The sequence below is a fragment of the Calypte anna genome, chromosome 11 (genome assembly GCF_003957555.1).
Source record: "Calypte anna isolate BGI_N300 chromosome 11, bCalAnn1_v1.p, whole genome shotgun sequence".
Lineage (NCBI taxonomy): Eukaryota > Metazoa > Chordata > Aves > Apodiformes > Trochilidae > Calypte > Calypte anna.
In genome coordinates this window covers 8,851,662-8,871,846 of record NC_044257.1, presented here as the reverse complement: position 1 = coordinate 8,871,846, position 20,185 = coordinate 8,851,662, and the positions used below count along the sequence as shown (strand labels likewise).

General features: G+C 41.7%; 1 protein-coding gene across 1 annotated transcript in view; it reads right to left on the bottom strand.

Moving 5' to 3' along the window:
• The window catches only part of ZNF536 (zinc finger protein 536), a 179,480-nt gene that overhangs the window by 98,135 nt on the left and 61,160 nt on the right, over positions 1 to 20,185 (bottom strand). The window contains exon 3 of the mRNA XM_008491665.2: positions 18,156 to 19,733. Coding sequence (XP_008489887.1) covers positions 18,156 to 19,733 — 1,578 coding nt within the window. The remainder of the gene's footprint in view (positions 1 to 18,155; positions 19,734 to 20,185) is intronic.

Here is a 20,185-nt window from a genome sequence, read left to right as displayed (position 1 = left end):
CAAAATGTACCAAAGGTCCCTGTCCTGTCACCCATGGGGCCTGTTGAGCACCGATGCAGGAAGGTCCCGGCCAGGGCTGGGGCTGTCTGATCTGGAACACCCAAATCCTCATCTCTAGAGGAATCCATCATTAACATGCTCAAAGGAACAGTGGAGAAAGAATGTGACAGCAGAAAGCACCAGTCTGCATAAGTGGTGTTGATATATCAGAGGCTGGGAGCATTTTCTATCTTTCAAACAGATTTACTGGGATAGAACGGGGTGAGTGGAGGGGGGCAGCAGCCAGCAGGGTGCAGAGCACTGCACAGAAACACCCCTTCCCTCTCATGTCAGCACACACTCCCTGGCTCAACACGAGGGCAATGCACACCTCCTGGCCAGTTAGGGCTGCCCATGCCCAGCCTGCCCCTATGTTTCCAGCACTGGGCTTTGCTGAAAGCACCCCACGAGTCCATACCAGGGTGGCTGCCACGTCCTTAACAGGGCTTCCATTCCTACCTGCACAGCGTTAGAATATGGAGAGGATTCCCTGCATCTAAAACTTTACTTCTGTGGCTAAGCTGTAAACCACAGAGGAGGAGATGTGGCAGAGCTCAGAGCCAGGATGCCCCAAGAGCCACCAGCCCAACCTGAGGACCACACAACCATGGCCATGGCAGCTCAAGGTACCAGAGCATGCACTGCATCCAACCTTCCCAGAGCCATTTCCTTCTGATGAACGCCTGAATCTACAAAACCTGCCTTGCCCATACCCCCGTGTGTCCACACAAGAGCAACCATGGCCTTGGCCTAAGGCTGCTGAAACAAAACCACTTCAGCTCCAGCACAAGTGCATTGCCATGGATATTCCAGACCCCTCTGCCATGGGAAGCGCATGACAGAAAAACAACTTAGGAGCATTTGGGACTGTTTCTTTAAACAACATCATTTTTTTCTTTAACAAAAAGAAGAGAAGACCGTGAGAACAAATGTGCTGTAGCTTACACTGAGTCATAGGTCACCCCTCCAGAGTTGAGAGGGAGCAGGTCCTTTCCTCAGCACCAGGAGTCCATGCTGTGGCAGAAGGATGCTCCACTGCAGCTGCAGAGCTGTGCTTCTCACACAAAAACCCAAACAATTTGCAGTCAGAAGCAGGAAAATTTGAATGCCTGGTGGCTGAAGACACAGTAGTTATCAAGACAAACCAAATGTTACCATCAGCAAAGAGTTTGAGGGGAAAGCATAGAAATTCCCTGCATCAAGGCAGGGTGGCAATATTGCTTGCTACTTCACAGCCCGGAAAGGGGCTGCACGAGGCTCCTGGCCCCCCAACCTCCCAGGCTTAGAAAGAAAGGATAGGGTTGCAGAAAGGTCTTACTGTGGTCCTGAGGTACTTCTGACTCTCCTGCAACAAGGGAGCTGCAGCATGAGCTGCACCCTGGTTTAACCAAGCAAGAGATGAGAGCAGCAAGTCCTGGTCCCTGGTTAATGATGCTCAGCTGCCCTGCTGATACTTCTTTAGCCCCTCACCCCTTCCCTCCAGCTGTGGGCCAGGGAGCCTCACCCAAACAGACTTTTTTTACATGGGATATTTTCCTGCTTCCTTGCTTATGTCTGGGGGAAGATACATGGATAATTAATTTTCCATGTATTTTATCTGAGTTTGTGATTCTACTCCCATAGAGGGCAGGGAGTACTGAAGCCTGTTGTGACACTTTGAAAGGGAAGTCATCTCAAATACATATTCTGTGTAATAAGGGTACAAAAGGGGCCTCTGATTACTCTATGGGTCAGTTCCTGATGAATGTTTACTCCATTGCCAGTGGTCTCTATGACTATCCCAGGCTGCAATATTAATGTATGTTTCCTTAAGAAACAACATAGCAATTGCAGTAAAATACAGAGGATATGGAATACTATTTTTGATTATTAAGCTAAACAGCCATGTAAAATGAGTAGAGCATGCTGGCACTGATTCCTGCTGTACTGAGGCTCCTTTGTAAAATTAGTTAATTAGTTCTCCCCCCACCCCAAACTTTGCTTGAATAAATTTGTGGCTAGCACAAGTATGAAGAATTTTGCTTTTCTTGGCTAAGTTTTTCTCTCTTTCCCCCTTTTCAAAAGAAACTTCACCCATCTATCAGGACAGCACTGTTCATTTTGGATAAAGATTACTAGCTAAAGAAGAAACTAACAAAAATATATTTATTTTTCTTAAGAAAAAAGCTGCCCATACTTTCTCTGAAAGTAACTGTCCATCACAGCATAAAATGAATAAACAGATTCTGCAGACTGTTACAAGCTTGTTAATTCTTAAATGTTAGCCATGACAAAAATGCTAATTAACCAGTAAAAATGTTTAGGGAGTCTGAGAAAAAAAATCATAAGCACTGAAAAAGTGTATACTTTACTTAAGTAAAAAATACAGGTTTTTAACTCAATTTCTGAGACTTTTACAACAAACTGCAGAGAAAGGCAGAGGAAATTATGTTCTGACTACATACACTGAATAAGCCCAATGGGTACCTCTGTATATAGTTATCAGTGGCACTGAAATCTGCTTAGGAAAGCAACAAGTCTTTTGTTCTGTTGACAACAGTTATTACAATTAATTCATTTTGTGATTGGTATTTGCACTGAGTGACAAGGTGTTATTTTACCTCACTAAAAGTTAAAATGGTAATACCTACATGCAAAATAACACCGAGTTTGCTATCACTCACTCAATAAAAGAAAAGCCTTTCTGCAGAAATGTCTGCTCAGCCACCACTCCTGCAAACCTGAAGTGTTAGCATCAGGCTTCTCCCTCTCCTCTTTCCCCAGATTTTTTTTTTCCCTTCCAAAAGTTTCTTGGGAGAGGGAGGGATGAAAAAAACAGTTGCCTATGTTATGTTAAAAGACAGACTAAAACACAGGGGAACACAGAAAAATGCCTCTGAATGCTTAGCTGCATCTTGGGGCGAGGTCCCTGCTGGAGATGGGTGGCACTTCTGAGGGCATCGTGTTCCTCCAGGCTGAGTCTCACCAGCTGGACCAGAGCAGCACTGCCACAGGCAGGGAGCAATGCTGGGGACTGCTGGGCACACATCCCCTTCACAGAGGTGGGAGAGAGGGCAGCCCAACCTCAAGCAGAGTTCTGAGATGGCCTCTCGGTGCCATGCTGCCGTGGGAATGGGAAAAAGAGGAATCCTTCCCCCTGGAGGCTGCATCCGTGCTGCTGGGATGCCACCTGCCCACCCCCAGTGAGGGACACAGCAGTGGGACTGGCTGCAGACCTGCTCCTTACAGGGACATGGGAGGCACCAAGCCCTGAGCAGCCCCAGAAGGTCTCCTGAAGCTCAAGGCAGATGCTGGTGCTGTGCGAACTGCAGAGCTCGAAGCAACATCTAAAAGTTAGAGGGCTTCAGGGCTGCTTCAGATGCTGCTGAGACCTGCCTGTCTCGTGTGCCAAGGAAAGACCTGTGCAAAAGCTGAGAGACCCTGAAACCTGTGGGGCTGCACTGCACCACCAGAGAAGCTGAGACACCCCAAACACCAATTCCAGACCCAGCTGGATCCATCCCCTATCTGTAAAATCTCTGTGCATCTCTCTGTACATCTCTGCCTATGAAAGGGACCCCTCAGCCAGCCAGCAGACCTTGGGCTGCTCATTTTTAGCAAAAGAAAGACAAAACAAGGTGCAAGGACCATTAGGTGACATAAATTTTACCTTTTGTAACAAACCAAGGGAAGTTTGCAGTGCTAGCAAATGGCAAATAACCCATTAGCTATGGATAGTTCAGCACGTCTCTACTTTTATTATAAGTTAGCCTCACTAAACCATTGACTTAACAGAGAATCATTATAAATCCCCATTTTGAATTTTTTTATTAGCAGTATTTATCACCTTCTCAAAATCAATCCTATATTTTTAAATTAAAACAAATGACTACTTGTACTGCAATCAATATTAGTACATTTCCCCTTTTTAAAAGGAGAAAAAATGGAACACAAAGAAATGTCCTTCTTCAGCTGCATCAATCCAATTTCAATATAATTCAATATTTAATAAATATAATCCTCCATGTCTGTGCAGGGAAACATCATAAAAAATGCAAAAGGTTTCCTGGTCTCAAATAACTTGCATGAAACAAAGTGTTTCCTTATTCCTTCCAGAATAATGCAGTCTTACGTTACTATTTTTTTCTTCCTGTGTATTAGAAAAAGTTTGCTCCACTTATGTGTAAGAAAGGTTTACGTATTTCATTGTTAAAATTCCAAAATGCTACCCACCAGCTCCAAAAAATTACCATCTTTATCTCTTTTTACTTTTTTGGCTTGTTGATTTGAAAGGGCAAAAAAAGAAAAACCTTATATAATACCTAATTTGTACATCTGTGCTTTCCCTCTGACTTGTGTAGGCACCATATGTTTTTAATTATCATAATAGCCTTAAAGAACCTGTTCAGTGGGAAACACATATGATCCTTTTATTACTGGTTTGCAATTTAAACAGTTTTAACAGAAAAGGTCTGGCTATAGGGGACCAAGAAGCACAAAGGTCTAAAAACCCTGTTATTGACCTCTGGAAGCAGGAGTTCAGATCCCACCCACTGAGGTGGGACCTGGCTCTCCCGCCTGACACGGAATGGGTCGCATGTGAAACAGCTCTTTGGGACCTTAAAAGACATAATCTCAAATGACTCGAAATTTCAGTCGGGGCTGACACAATGAAGCCAGGGTCTACAAACATTATCACACACCCGATCTGTGCTTTCTTCTCCCTGGCAAAAGCTCACAGAGTGCTGGTGCTGTAGGAGAAGCCCTATGAATGTCAGAAGCCCAGAATTTCAGCAATTCTCATTAGTTGTTGCCCTTTCAAATTCCTGGTTTTGTCCTTTATGCAAATGAAAGACTGGTGAGCACGCCAGTCTCCCAGACACAGAAAACAGTCAGATATTTGGAGGTAGGAATTAAATTTAACAAGTTCAATTCACTCCTGATTCTGGACATCTAAACACATAATCAGTCTGATAATGTTATTAATTATCATTCAAGCAACAACCTTTGACACTGGCATGCTCCCACAACCTCCCTACTCCAATAACTCAAACAGAAAATCGTTGGCATGAAAACCCACAGTCTTATGAACAGAAATTGCAAATAAGCAAGCACTGAACATACAACTGGGAGTGAGCAAAATCCCCCTTTTCAGAGAGAAAGCAGAGGCTCACACAATAGCTCAGTCACTTGACCCAAAATGAAATTCTGCACAACTTCCTCCCAAAACAGATAATTTACACCCCAAACAAAGAGCTGTGGGGAGAAGAGGGTGGGGAAGGGAGCCCAGCTAAAATTACACTGAGCCTGGAAGTCGTTACAGCTCCATCTCGAGAGATGGATGGTGTCCTCATTAGAACGAAGCTTTATTTAGACAGACAGACAGAATCCTTATTAGAACATTAGGCTGAAAAGTTTAAATGTCAGGAAATACAAAATTAAGATTTTGCAAATAAATGCTGACTTGGAGGAAAAATCTTAGCGCTCCCCAGACAGATCCCACTGGACACACTTAGGAAAAAGGAAATCACTGAGGAATGGCAGCTCCCATGCCAGTACCCTTCATGGGTATTCCTGGAAAACTCCATTTCACAAAATCCAGAGGACATCCCTCTTGTTGGGCAAAGAAGTTTCTACTCATGATCTGTAGCTATTGGCTCTGAGTCTGGCAAGCGCACTGAACCCAGAAGGAAGGGAGGACTCAGAAGCTGCCACCTCCTACCACCCAGAAGCCCACCCAGGAGAGGACATGGTGATTTTAGAGACCCATTTCCAGCCGCATGGACACCAAAAACTGTCAATCAGCCATTCCCTGCCCTTCTCTCTCTCACTCCCCATCCCCAGGCCCTCTGCTTTCTCCAGGGAAACTCAGGTATTTTGCAGTGATGGAAAGACAGCTAATTATCTTGCATAAAAAGAAAAGATGGTCATTGTTTTCTGTTTTACCTGATAGCTAATGGATCTTGGGATACCAGACGTGGATGCTCAGAATCCCCTCTGGAGCCTTTCTGATGATTTGTCTTCTCTTGGTTGCCTTGGGTGCACACGAGTCTCTGCCGAGGTAATATGTGAGCTATTGCACACTAGAAGCAGATGTTTGAGAGAGGATGTGTGCACACACACACACACATACACCCACACCCACCCAGACACCCTCCTCCCCCTTGTTCTGCACCTTGCTTGCAGCTCCTGCTCAAAAGTGCAGTGACCTGAGGTGGAATTTCTCATCTCACAAGCACTGGTGGTCTGGGTAGAAAAGGTCAGGCAGGATTTGCTCATGAGAGAGGCACAGCACTGCAGAGCTCTGCATGATGTGGTCTCTCTCCTCTCATTGCAGGGTGCTGGGAAAGAGCTGTGGGTGCTGCTATCCCCTGCACTTTGCCAAGAGAGACCTAGGCAGCTGGTGGGACAGACATGCCCATGGAGGTGGCTGTGTCCCCTGGCCTCACCAGACCTCACTCTTCTTTCTGGATGCAGAGCTTTAATGTGGCAGAAGATCACCCCCCTGCATGCCATGGGCTCTAGGCCTCCACACTGAACTTTCTACTTGGGCCAAAAGGGAATGCTTATGGAAACAAAGTTTCTGCTGGGATCAAACATTTTAAAAAAATTAAAATCTTGCATTTGATCTTCTAAATAGATTGGTTTTTTCTCAAGGCTTTGATTTTTTGGTTTGTTTTGTTGGGTTTTTTTTATTTGTTTTGTTTTCGATATGAATCCAGGAAAATCTAGTTCTCCTTTCCCAGAGCTTCACCCACAAAATTATCAGGATGCAGTTTTCTGGTGAAACAGAAGTGCTCAGTGTTGAACCTGCAGCATGGGGAGGGCGGCAGGGAACATCACATGTGGCAATCACACAGCCAGAGGATAATTACTCAGCAGGCAAGCCCCAAAACCTAGTCTCCCACAGACATGTTTGTGTACCTCTCACACCACCTTCTACCCAACTGACTCTGCCAGCCACCAGCAAAGGAGGGAGCACTGACATACCCCACTGGAGTGCATCTCCTTGCCTTTTGGAAAGAAGCACAGGATCCATCCATCCATCTGTTGAATTCATGTCCACCACCACCAAGGCAAGTCAGCCGTGGGACCCTTCGTGCTACTGGTTCAAGAAAAGTGCTTCCACCTTGTCCTCTTCTTCTCCCATACATGTACAAACACAATTCTACTTTAAGAGAAATTCCAGTTCTGGGCCCAAGAAAACTCTTTTCCTATTTAAGGCTCCTTCTTTCATGGTAAGGATCCTCCAAATTTCCAAAAAGTGGATAAAAACAATACCACTGTGATCCCATCTGTACACAGCAATGGCACTGTAATGCATAGAGCATAAAACACCAAATTCCCACAGACAGCATCTGTCTTACTACAAACAATGGACCATTATCTTGTAAATAATTCTGATTAAGCTGCAGCATTTTCCCCAAACAAACAGTAGGGGAGCAGAGGGTGAGCATTTTTCTGGTGGGAGTGCCAGTTTTCTCCTTCCCCAGCACTGACACTCAGTTTTTTATTCAACTGATCAGCCCCCTCCCCTCCCTGCTCTGTCCCCCATGGCTTGGTTTTCATCTTCTGACCTTATCCAGCTGTCAATCATTGTGGCAACTAAAAAGGGAGCCGTCAAGTTAATGGGATTCCCACCTCCATCCTTTGGGAAAGCTTTTCTGGTTTGTTTCTCTTCTGTTCCACCCCAACATACAGTTATGTAATGATCAGTGAATACACCCATAGACCTTCCCGTTACCAAGCAGTTCTTATGTCAGGGGATGGATAAATCAACTGCGTGGCTGAGTGCACATTGGTGCTGCTCAGTTTGGGTTTGTCTGGGTCAGCCAGTGATGCTGCTTGGTGCATTTGGCCTCGTGGCAGCAGACTTCACTGAGGAAAAGCTGTTGCTCCCTTCAAGCTCTCAGCAGGGAGAGCCGAGCTCTCAGCTCTCAGCAGTGGGGCTGGGGCTGGACCTGGCCAGCCCGTGCCAGTGTGGTACCTGCACCCACTGGAGAAGATCCTCTGCTCTCCAACTGGCAGAGGGTTTAGCAGGAAGATTTGAAAGGATTTAAAAGAAAATGAAGTGCACAGACTGGAACAGGGTTAGATGTGCAAAGGGACAAGTGAAGAAAAGACACAATTAGGGCTAAGGTGATCCCTTCCACAAACCGATCTATGTGGCAGCTGTGAGCTGAGGAGAGCCCCTGAGAAATCCTGAATTTCACCTTTAACCTGCTATTTCAGTTCACAACCCTTTTCTTTTATGGCCCTATTGATAAATGTCACATATCTATGTGGCTGAAGTGTTGGTTTTCCTTCCTTGCATCTTCTTAGCTTGCCTTGTTACACATGGGAGTGGTTTAGGATCAAAAGTGCTCCCTGGCTTGAATAAAAAAACAAACAAACAAAAAAAAAACACGAACAAAGCAGGAAGGGCTAATCTAGCATGGTAACACTGAAAAGCAGGCAATAAAAACTTTAACTTACAAGTATGAATTGAAGTCACTGCCATTCAGTTAAAACCACACAACAGCCAGTTCAGCCAACAGAGGAACAAACGTGAGCAGGAACACTGGGACCTGCCAAGCACTGTGGAGAAGGAACACTGAGCATCACACTGATTCTGAAGAGGGGTCAAATAGGGGCAGAGAGCAGGACAGGTCCTTGGTCCTGTCAAGGGTCTGCTCACACACCACAGGGCTCACACACCACAGGAGGACACACTGGCTCATAGTGGGTGAGTGGAGGAGCAATCCACTGGACGTGTTGGTGAGCCATCTCCTGCTTGGGCCCTGGTGCTGCGTGGCTGCACAAGACAGCTGGGTCAAGAACCAATCAGCTCAATCCAGCTGGCACTCCAAAGAGCCCTAAGGTCAAAACTCGTGGATTAGGTGGACAGACATCATGGCCAAAAGACATCAAAGCCCCTGCAGGTGCTGAGAGCCCCAAGAGCCAGCAGGGTGGTGCAGGGAGAGGGGCTGAGGCTGAAGGCAGGAACTCTGCAGGGACACTGAAGGTATATAAACACCCAACACATATTTTCCATGTGTGTTTATTTTCATCAGTGTTTTATAGCTTACTGTAGTTATATCAGAGAAGGAAGAATTTGTACACTGAGGACTTATATAATGTTCTTCATCTTCAAAGTGCTTTACAAACATTAATTAATTCATTTATCCTCGCAACACTCCTACCAAGGAGATAAGTACTATTATTTTCTATTTCACGATGGAGGATCCAAAATGGAACACTTTTTTTTTTTTTCATGGTCAGTGAGTGAATCACAGGTAGACCTGCAGGCTGCCAGCTTCTGACTGGGAGCCCCCCACTCCAAATCTGATTTAAAAGACTCACGTTCTGCCCAGAGTCATGGCACATATTGGGATCTGCCTTGGGTTTTTCCTTCAGTAAGAGATAATTAAGGAACAATTCCCTCTCTGATCCCCAGCATGGCATGCTATTTTCTACTCCACGGTTGCTCTGTGAGCTGAACAATGGTTGTTCTATGCAGGGAACGGAGCTACAGACGCCCCGGATCAGAGGAGATCAGCTTAAAGAAACTTCTGGCCTGAGTCTCACTCCAGGGACAATGGGGAGGGCCAGGCAGCTTGGGTGCAAACGCCTGGCATGGGGGGGTTCAGGAACACCTGTTTGTAAATGGCAATGCCCAGGCAGGGGCATCTGTTAGCCCAAGTCACTCTGATCCAGCATACCTACCTAGAAATGTCATGTACTAGAAAAATCATTGTGGTTTTTGCTATTCTGTCTCACTCCGAAGTAGATTCCTTTTACTGTGCAGGAGGATGCACAGTGCTCTGAGTTCAGCCCTGTGGTGCTGCTGTAAATAAACCTCTTTCTGTCTGCTCCTTGCCAGTAAATGTGTGGCTGCTTCAAATGGCAGTAAGAGTTACTATGAGTTTGAAGGGGTCTACTGCAAGACATCTCAAAAAATAAAATCATGACTGGGGCTTCTAAGGAAGTGTTCATCTAACATTAGTCAACATTGAGGAGGACAAACTGTAAAAAATTTTGGAACTTCTGAGAAAGACACGGTTCACCTGTTATAATCCTAGTTAGTGAAGACCTTACCCACCCTGAGTTTTCTCCAATCAGCTTATGTTTTGACAACAATACAAATGCAAAAATCCCTTAACCTTCTAGGTAATTTCCTAGTTCAGAAAAGATCATTAATTAGAAAAATAAAGTGCCAAGTTAAGCCATGGCATATTGCAGAAGATGTAAATGTCCTACTGGGGAAAGGCCTGCACCTAGATGTTGCTTTGGAACAATCAAAACAATTGCTTAGTGAGAAATGTTTATTGCATATGATTCATCAACCCTTGAAAACAGGATTTCTTATATAATACAAGTGCTGACACAGTCTTCACTTGAGTGGTGTGACTGCAGCTGTATAATTACAACTTTAGATTTGATGTTATGGACTTTAGGTTATGCCATCCAGACAAATGCTCCATTGTGTTACAGAGATATTTTTTCCTTAGTCATATTGCCCACAGGACAATAAGGACTATATTCACAGCTCACTGCATAGAAGTTTAAGCATGTAACAGCCAGCAGTACTGCACAAGATGAGATTATACCCTATGGGGGTTAAATGGATTCATAATCACCACTTTTTCTTGTCTTTTTTTTCTCTTTTCTCCTAGTTGATACTTTTTTGGAAATGCTCTCCAAATAAAAGGAAGAACAATCTCACACTGAGTCTGGATAAATGTTACAGTTGTCTCACAAATGCTGCATTATTTCTAGCCCTTCCAAAATAATATAATTGTCCTACTGCTGAACTACAGATTTTTCTCAGTATGACACAGAACACTCAAATGTCAGGTCCTGACTCATGGTGTTTTGGTGGAATAAGTAAAAAGTACCAATATGCTATTCAAAAGTGACAGCATTAATGAAGATGTGACACTGGGAGCCCTGGTCATGCTCTGCTTTAGCTTCTATTGTGTGCTCAGCAGTACACAGAACAACAAGGCCACCTCATATGGGTCCCATCCTGGAAACACTTACCACAGACCTGAATGATACTACTTGAAATGATGCAACTGGATGCTTATTATCCTATGCTTGCATTGCCTTGGGTGAACGGCACATGGGCCTGACGAGGGAGGCCCATCTCAGAACACTTATCACACATTCTTCCCATGGGAAACAAAAAGGAGAGTTCAGTGCTACCTGTAATATGGGAGACTGAGTTAATGTAAGGCCAAGAAAGATCACTCGTGAGCTGTGTGCTCCTAGGATTTCTCTGCAGGGACAGACCTTGTACATCCCCTCCTCACTAAGGCTCTATTTCCAGCTGCAGGACTGGACCCAGCTCACTCTGGCCAAGTACCCAGACAATAATACACATTTAATCCATCCCATGTTACTAACTTTTAACCCAGTGGTCTCCACAAAAATTTCTGCTGGATTTGAATATTTACAGAGGAGAAACAGGTCCCAGATTTCCAAGATATTTTCTGTGACGGAGGAAACAAGTCTAATGCCCCTCCCTTATATACCTGCCTAACCATACAGGGCATTTTCTAACAACAAACCACTCCTTCCTTAGAAGACTGCATTTTAATAAATATCCTCTCAAAGGCCAACAAGCAGCTTTGCAGAGTTTGCCTCTCAAAGCATCAAACAACTGTGGATTGCAGGAGTGGTCTTTGGTCTACAAAAAAGAAGTTGTTTCTCAGAGAATTTTCTTGAGTGAATTAACAAAATGACTCAAAACTGCACTAATGGTTAACAGCTTTTTTTTTATTAGCAACACTGAGATAAGTTATTGAAGCATTTTAGTATTGTTTTACATTCCATTCAGAAGTGACCTAACTTGTAACTCCATATACATTTAAAGATATAGTTTGACACTTATTCAGAAAGCAACATTTATTAAAACTTACATACCTTCATTACCAGGAAACCTTAATATATTTTCTAATTACTTCCAACAATACTCTATTCCAAAGCACATGATAACCCACTAGAAGTTTACACATTTCACTTCAATCACAGGTTTTAAATTGTGGATGTCAGAGTGCTGTTCATTGAATTTTACTGCCTCTCTTGGTTAATATTGGAGAACCTGGCACAATATATTAAGCTAGAAATATTGCTTAAAGAATATGAAAAAAGATAACTACAGTATTTTTTTCCTGCTAAAGCATTACAAAATACAGGACCATTAAAAACTCAAATGGAAATGACAATAAATAACCTTAAAAATGTTAAGAGAATTTTCACTCATACTAAAGTCCATTCCCTAAGCTTGCCAAACACATAAATAACAGAACATATTCAGGACCTCTAATTTTGTACTATTATGATGGTTTGTTATATATTGTGGATGTATTGTGTATACATATATTAATGCTTACACTTAAGGTATATAGTTTTTTCCTTTGCTGAAACAATTAATAAGCCTCAGGTAATTATTTATCCCTGGTACTACGGGTATCTAAATAGGTGGGAGCAAACCTCAGAAATTTCAGATATGCAATACCGTGCACAACAAGATCATCTCCACATAAAGATATCCTAAATTCTTTAGATTACAGAGATGAATTTTGTTATTTATTTCTGAAAGCCTGTAAAATAACATTATAATTGCTGTCAAATTAATTGTTTAAAATTGGCCTCATAATAAGTATTAATCGTACACTTAGTTTTGACTTACAAAGGATGTCTAAATTTTTCATGTTTATGAGTAGTTTTAGGAAACACTATACTTCAGGCACAAGAATATATATTCCTGAACCAAACCACAAACCACAGCATTGTCTCACTTTGGAAAGACCTGGAAACATCTCTATGGCTCTGCCTAATCCTAAATTCTAATTTAAATTTGACCTGGATATGACAAAAACAATAAGAATATATTGTTCAGGAGATGAAACTTAGAGTAAAATCATAGAGCTCTAAGCTTACATCATTATTTTGTCTCTGCAAGGAGAAGAAAAGCCTTTCTGTGCTAGCGATTTGCCTTGGTGCGGCTGGCCACTGATGTCTGAAATCAAGGCACATACCAAGGCCTCCTTTTGCAAACACAATCCCCCTTTCAGATCTGGTGCTAGGAGGGGCTGAATGCCTCCAGTTTCACTGGGAATAAGAGGTACTCAGCACTTAGTTGTATCCGATATTTAAGGGGTTAATTTCCAGAAACATAAATGGAAGGGGAATGTTACACCGCAATACAAAAAATTATAAGAAATAAAAGTTTTCAACAGTAAACAAAAGGGTGATGCCAAAGTTATCACCTGACTGATTTCTGATACAACAAAATACAATCAAATGAAATTACATGAATATAGCAATGAAATTTAAAGTCAAACAATCACGGGACCTGATTCTGCAAACCTTAGTCAGTAAGTTGTCCAACTCATTGAGAATGAGGGATGCAAGTTTGGGTCCTTAGCTTCTGCTTAGGAAGTCAGTGTTGATTCAGACAGTATCTTTTCTAGCCAAAAATATGCAGCAAAAGGAAAGTAACATAAACAAGGCTAAATGTCAACAGTGTTTGCAGACTTACAGACACCATCCATTTGTTTGTACTGAAATGACTAGTGAACCATTTGGCAAATACAATGCTTCACAGACCGGCCCTTTTATCCAGCAACACAAACTTCACTGGATCACTGGCATTCCCAGTTAATTAAAAAAAGGAAGCAAGCCATATGAGTTTGGTTTGATATTGCCATGCAAATGGCACTGTGACATCCAGAAGTGCAGCTGAAACCCAGGCGTGGGACTGAGGTGCTGCTCTCCTATTCTGCAGCACAGTTGTACACTAAAAGCAGCCCTTGGACCTCCTAACTCAAACTAAAGAAACCTCTTCAAAACCACCATAATGGGGTAAAGAAAAGTCTGCAGAACAATTTCTGTATCGTTTCATTTTGCCTTGAAGGGAAAAAATATTCTGGTTTCTCCTTCAACTGCAAATCACAACAAAATGCTGGGTTACTTAAGTACATTACAATATATTTATTTTAAATGGCCAGGACTACTACAGTTTGCTGCAGCAGGATGACCTTCCATTGCCTCACAGCTGTCCTCAGAGCTTGCATATATTTTGCTTCTGTTTAATATGGATTTTATAATTTAAAAGAGCTGCAATAAGGATTCAGATCAAGCCACCACAAACAATTAAAAATCTTCTTCTGTATTTTATATGTTGGTCGTAGTTCTGATGGGGCTAGCACTATAATCTTTTTGGTTTTGACACCTGTGGCAATAAGTAATTTACAGCAGCTAAATTCCCTATTTAAACATTGGGGTAGAGCACTATAATTATGTGACAATAAAGCTGTAATAATCTGCCACAATCTATCTTCCCCTTGCCCAGCCCTCTTGTCTGTGCTGCAGCTCCACATTTGGAAGGTATTTCAGAAAGTTATAATGCTGAACATTTTAATAATTCTGTGCAATGTTGAACGGTTTCTGCTCCAAAGGCAACTGGAAGTGCTCAGCCTTTCTCAGGATCAGAAATCCAAGGCTGCTGCCACAGATCAGAAGGGCCCTGCCCTGTTCTCAAACAGCAAAAGAAGTGATAATGGGGTGGAGCCTATGCAGGAGAAAACAGCACTAATTGCAGAGCAAAGCAAGCATGAATGGAAGCAAATTAGATTTATAGAGACAACATGAAACTAATACTTTTGGATGACATTAAGTGTGGGTTTAATAGCACTAGCCCATTAACCAACCAGCTAAAGCCCAGGACTATCTCTGGCCAGTCGTTTTGGAGCCCACCAGCTCTTCTCTGAAAGACTAAATACTTCCCAAGCAGAAAATCCAAGTAGGGAAATTTTACTGCCTTAGACACAAAAGTAGAAGAATTTAAAGGGAAGGAGAGAGAGAAAGGAAAGTGTCTTGTCATAAATAGATGCTGTGCAAATCACATGTAAATTAATGATTTGGAACAGGAGGTAGAATATTATTGTGATACAACTACCTGTATATAGGAAGACTAAAGAAAGATAAAAGCATAAATGGAAAGGGAAACAGTTCTTCCAAAACTTAAATACAGAATAGATCTAGAGCCTGCAAGCATAACTTCTCGAATGAGCAAGTGCTGTGAAAGCAGAGTACACAGATGTCCAAGACAGTTACCAAGCCATGGAGCCATCACCCTGGGCTTCCCCTCCATGCTGGGCTACTGGGTGCCAAACGACAAGGAAAAGCAAGTCTTCTGCTTAGAAACTGCCTGGTAACAAAGATTATCAAGATGGGCCCCTAGATATAGTCAGTTGAGAATCTGAAAAGAAGTACAGGTCAGGAGTAACCCTAAATTCATTGATGGTATTTTTTGTTTCTTTCTGTTCTCTCCTAATCTGCTGTTTGTAGAGGAGAAATATTACAAAATTTTGTGGGTTTTTATCTCTGTGGCATTTGCACGTGGATATTTCTGCATTATGCAGTAACTATGGTTCTTTCGTAATTCTGTCTTTCATCCCTATAGCCCAAAGCATGATAGAAGCATAAATTAATTATGTGTACATCATCAGTCTCTCTCATTCTACATATAGGGAAACTGAGGACTGCTTCCCCCCATGTGTGGTGACCTTCCAAAACAACAATGTGAGTTGGTGGCATTCTCCTCTAGAAAGTAAATAGTTTTCATGCCAAGATTTGTGCTTAAAAATGGACCCATTATCTAAAGGTAAAATCTGCCAACTAAAAATGATCCACATGGATCACTGAAAATCCCAGCTTGTTTTTATGCAGCCAGAAATTTAACTCAATTAGCATGGCCAATCAAAGATTCACTCTCAGCTAACTGAAGCTGAGATGTTTTATTTCAATTTCATTTCCACTGTACCTTTACCATGGAAAAAGCACCACTCCTTTCTGTGCTGACTGTGGAAAGACTGTACCAAATGTATCAGTGTTCTCTCTTGGGATGTCAACAGCCCCCCTATCATTGGCCATAAAAAAGAAAGGCAAATGCACAGCCTCCCAAAATACAAAGGAACACAAGAACCATGCCCTGGCACTGGGTGCTGGAGGTGGGTCTCAAGTTTTCTGATCTCTCAGTCATTAGGAGAGACAAGTGGAACCATGACTAAGGTCATGGGCTTTGTGCAAGAGGGAAATCAGTCTAATAAGTGAACAGGGTGCTTCTGATGGCTAATTTGCAAGCACAGAAACATCAGGTAAGATTCCCCGCACCAGCATGCTCAGATGGAGTGAGATTTCACAGTATAAAATATCACAGAGAAAATGAAAACTCCATAAAAATAATACTTTCAAGTAGGTGGTGTCCAAACTGGCCAAATGAAAAAAGAACTACTGACATAGGGTTTATTCACATCTACTTCTGCTCTGAGATATTGAGAAAAATGAAATAACATATTTTAATAGTCAACCTTAATGCTTGGATTCTGCAGACACTCATGGCAGGAAAGAATTTTAAAAACTATTTTGGTGGGTGGAGGAATTAAATGTTAAATGGATTCTTTTGTTGTTTTATAAACCTTACACCTGAAAAGAGGTATAGAAGAGTTTTGTAGCAACTAATCTTAGTTTTTCAATTTTTTACTTCTTTGTTTAGAGAATCTGTTCTCTGCTATGTGTATTTTCTGTAACTGAGCGATTGTACTCCACAAATAGAAAAAAAAATCCAAGTAAGATTTTACCAGCAGCAAATCAAATCACCTATCAACTGTTTTCAAATTATCAGTAATCTACCTCCTGTTTTGAAGAATCTGGAAATATTTTAATTTATCTTATATCTTATATGGAAATATTTTAATTGATTCTTAGTGAACTGAGACACAAGTAAGGCTCTGTAGATACCTGGGCTTGTGATTCAGTTTAGGTAGTGGTGATACTGTGAAGTCAAAATGCTCTAAGAAAACAACTAAGATTAACTTTGTAGGAATTATTCAGACTTCATCAGACCAACTAATACACTTGGAAAAGCAGACAGGGGCCTGAAGGAGGGGTTAGCCTTTAAGCACATATATTATCCCAGTACAGTCAAACAAAGCTCCCACTAACATTAACTTAACCAAGGTAACCACTCTTAAGTGTCTGCAGATATAGGGTTTCATTTTAAATTGTCAGGCTTTAAACTTTTGATCACTTTTTTTTTCTTTTTTAACTTGAATACATTTTATTATGCATGTTCATCTCTGACGGCGAGTATTCTGATTAGTTTGAAGGTTAAGTGAAATGAACATTACTGAAGTTTTTGTGTCCTTTGCTGATCCCTCTTTTTAAACTGATACTGTGTTTCAAAGGATTTTCACTGTAAAATCTCTTTCGAACAATAACTATGCTGACAAAATAGCAGATAAATTGAAAGAATCCTAATTCTTTTTTGTTCTAAATAGATTCAGCTTTCAGTCTCGTCAAATATGATGTGTGTGATATGAGGAAGTAAAATGGCAGTTTTGTAAATCTGAGACTAATAAGGGTAAAAGGTGGTTTTGTTTGCTTCGTGTGTTGTTTTTTTAATTACCTGGAGGCATATTCTTAATCAGGCAAATCACAATTTGTACAACTGCTTGTTAGAATAGTGAAAATGGTCAAGGGCAACTACTGCATGGGTGCCATTGAAACAAACCAGGAAAATATAATTAAAAAAGAAGTGAGGGAAATAGAAGAACAAAAAAAAAAAGGGCTCTTTGCCACAAGTAGACAAGTTCCATGACTGCATTAATATTGTTTTAACTGAACACACCTCAGTTCAAAGAAAGGAAAAAAAAAAAAAAGAAAAAGAAAAAAAGAGAGAGAAAGCAAGGTTTGCTTAGCAAAGCATCCAGTGTTTTCTAGGGTTCTTACTCATATCAAAATACTGAAAAGTTTGCAAGTTACCTTGTAAATTTTTTAAAACTTTTTCCTCCTTTGAGTATGCTAAAGCAGTAAGTATCCCCCTCAGATGCCACTAGCACAGGTAGTCTATTGCTGCTACTCTAGCTTAAAAAGCAAGTTCTTTCTAAAATCCTGTATAAGTATATGCATGCAGCACTGCTGATTTCAATGGAGTAGACCACATATAAGACTAGAATTTGGCCCACAGGGTTTAACATTTAAAAAACTGTATTACTAACAAACATGACTAAGTATATTTAAAGAGCAGCTTCATGATTCTGCACAAGTGTTTTCTGAAATGGTCTAAAAGAAGGTCTAAAACTTACCACACAAGTCAGGTCTCTTGATACATCCACTAGTTGCTGTGCTACTTGCAAGTCCATTAAAGGCTGCTAAGCCATCAGAGCTGTAAGCTCTTAGGACTGACAACATGTTCATCTGCTTCTCCAGGACCTGTGGACCCTGAACTTGCTCAGGCTTCATCACTCCTTGTGCAGTTTCATGGGAGGATAGAAGACTCTGACTGTGCCACTGCTTTTCTGATGCTTGCGGCAGTGGTGGTACCAGCCCTTGTGTTGGTTGTGAGGTGACTGCACTTTGGATGTTGTCACTTCCTTCACTGCTTTCTTTATTTAGGGCAGACAACTGCTTATTCATAATATCTGGTTCCGTGTCAATGTCCTCATCTTCAATGTTTTCTTCCTTGGAAGATTCCATATCCTCAGATGAAGCTATGTCAGAAAGGTCATCAGTAGCACTTTTATTTACAGAGTCAGAAAGAAGAATATTTGGGTCATCTTCGGATTGTGTTTTTATTTCGGATTCATTACTGGTGCAAGAATTTTGTGTTCCTGTGCCAATAACACCAGGATAAACACCAAACTGCTTATAGAAGTCTGTTGAAAAATTACAAAAAGTGGATTCCATGTGGCTGGGCCACGCAGTGCTCTTTTGCTCTCCCAGGGTCTCTTTATTTTGTCCTTGGGTCATTTTCTCAGAAGCTGAGTCCAGCTGGCTGAGCATGTTTGAAACCACTGCCTCCTTGCTGGACTGCACAGAGGGGAGCAAGCTCACTTTATTAACCGAGGCTGAAGCTTCTCTAGATTGGTCTTTGTTGTTGCCTATAATGCTGTCTTTACGTTTAGCCTTGCCCAAGTGATTGGCCTGGAGGTGCAGAGCCATTAGTTCCATAGATGAAGTTGTAAAGGAACAAAATAAGCAGCCGTGCCAAGCGATGTTGTCTTGCACAGTAACAGATGAGCCTGGGAGGGAGGCTGCATCTGGCCTTACGGATAAGTCAAGAGGCTCGTATTGTGACTTTTCTGTTTTTCTCTGTGAGGACTTGCTATTTATCTTTTCCTCACCACCATCTGAGCCCAGAGCTTTTGCTGAAAGTGGATCTGAGAGCGCTTTATCCTTCATTTCTTTATCTTTCTTCAAAGAACTTAGGACAAAGCTGTCCATGAAAGCTTGCAAAGACCCTTGAAAGTTCACTCCATTCCCAACCATGTTCTGGTAAGCACGGCCGAGTTCAGAGAAGTGTGTACCTTTGGAAGATATATCTGAACCCTTCATATTTTCTGAAGACACTTCAGATGACATGCCAGCTGCTTGTCCTTGCTGATCTCCAGAAGACAGCATTCCTGACGTCCACTGCTGTGAGACCATGCCACTGCGGAAATCGATACCAGGAAGCCCCTTGAAGGCTCCTCTCAATATATCTGGTCTAATAAACACGGAACTTTTACTTGATGTCTCATCTTTATGTTCTTGACTTGCAGTCTGCCCAGAGAGTGGTCCTGCTCCGTTCTGTCGCTCCCTGTGGTGCCGTTCCAGGTGGTATTTGAGGGATGCAGACTGAGTACCAGCATAATCACAATGCGGACACTTGTAAGGCTTCTCACCTACAGGTATGGAGAAAGAGAAAAACATAAAGAAAGGGAGTTAAGTGCACTTTGGTGTAAGGATAAGTGAAGAACAAGAAAATCAACATTGGAATCTTCAAAACAAGGTCTTAGAGATAATGATTAATTTTTTAATTTTAATCAAAGACTAATTCATAGACTGAGTATTTCTAAAATCGGTTTCTAGAATGTGAGGCTATTCAGGAATGACATGGGATCTACACACAATTAGCCATCTTTTTCTTAATCTAACATGTAGAAAACTGTTGTAGAATTAAAAGCTATGATTATGAAAATGAAGCATAACAATTTCAACCACAGTAATCATTAAAAGTACAAGTTTAAAAAAGAAAAAAAGAGACAAAGAATGTAACAAATGGATGGTTGCAATATTTTGTGTATACAATTGCTCTAAAATTTGTTTAAATTATACACATGGAAACCATTTTTAA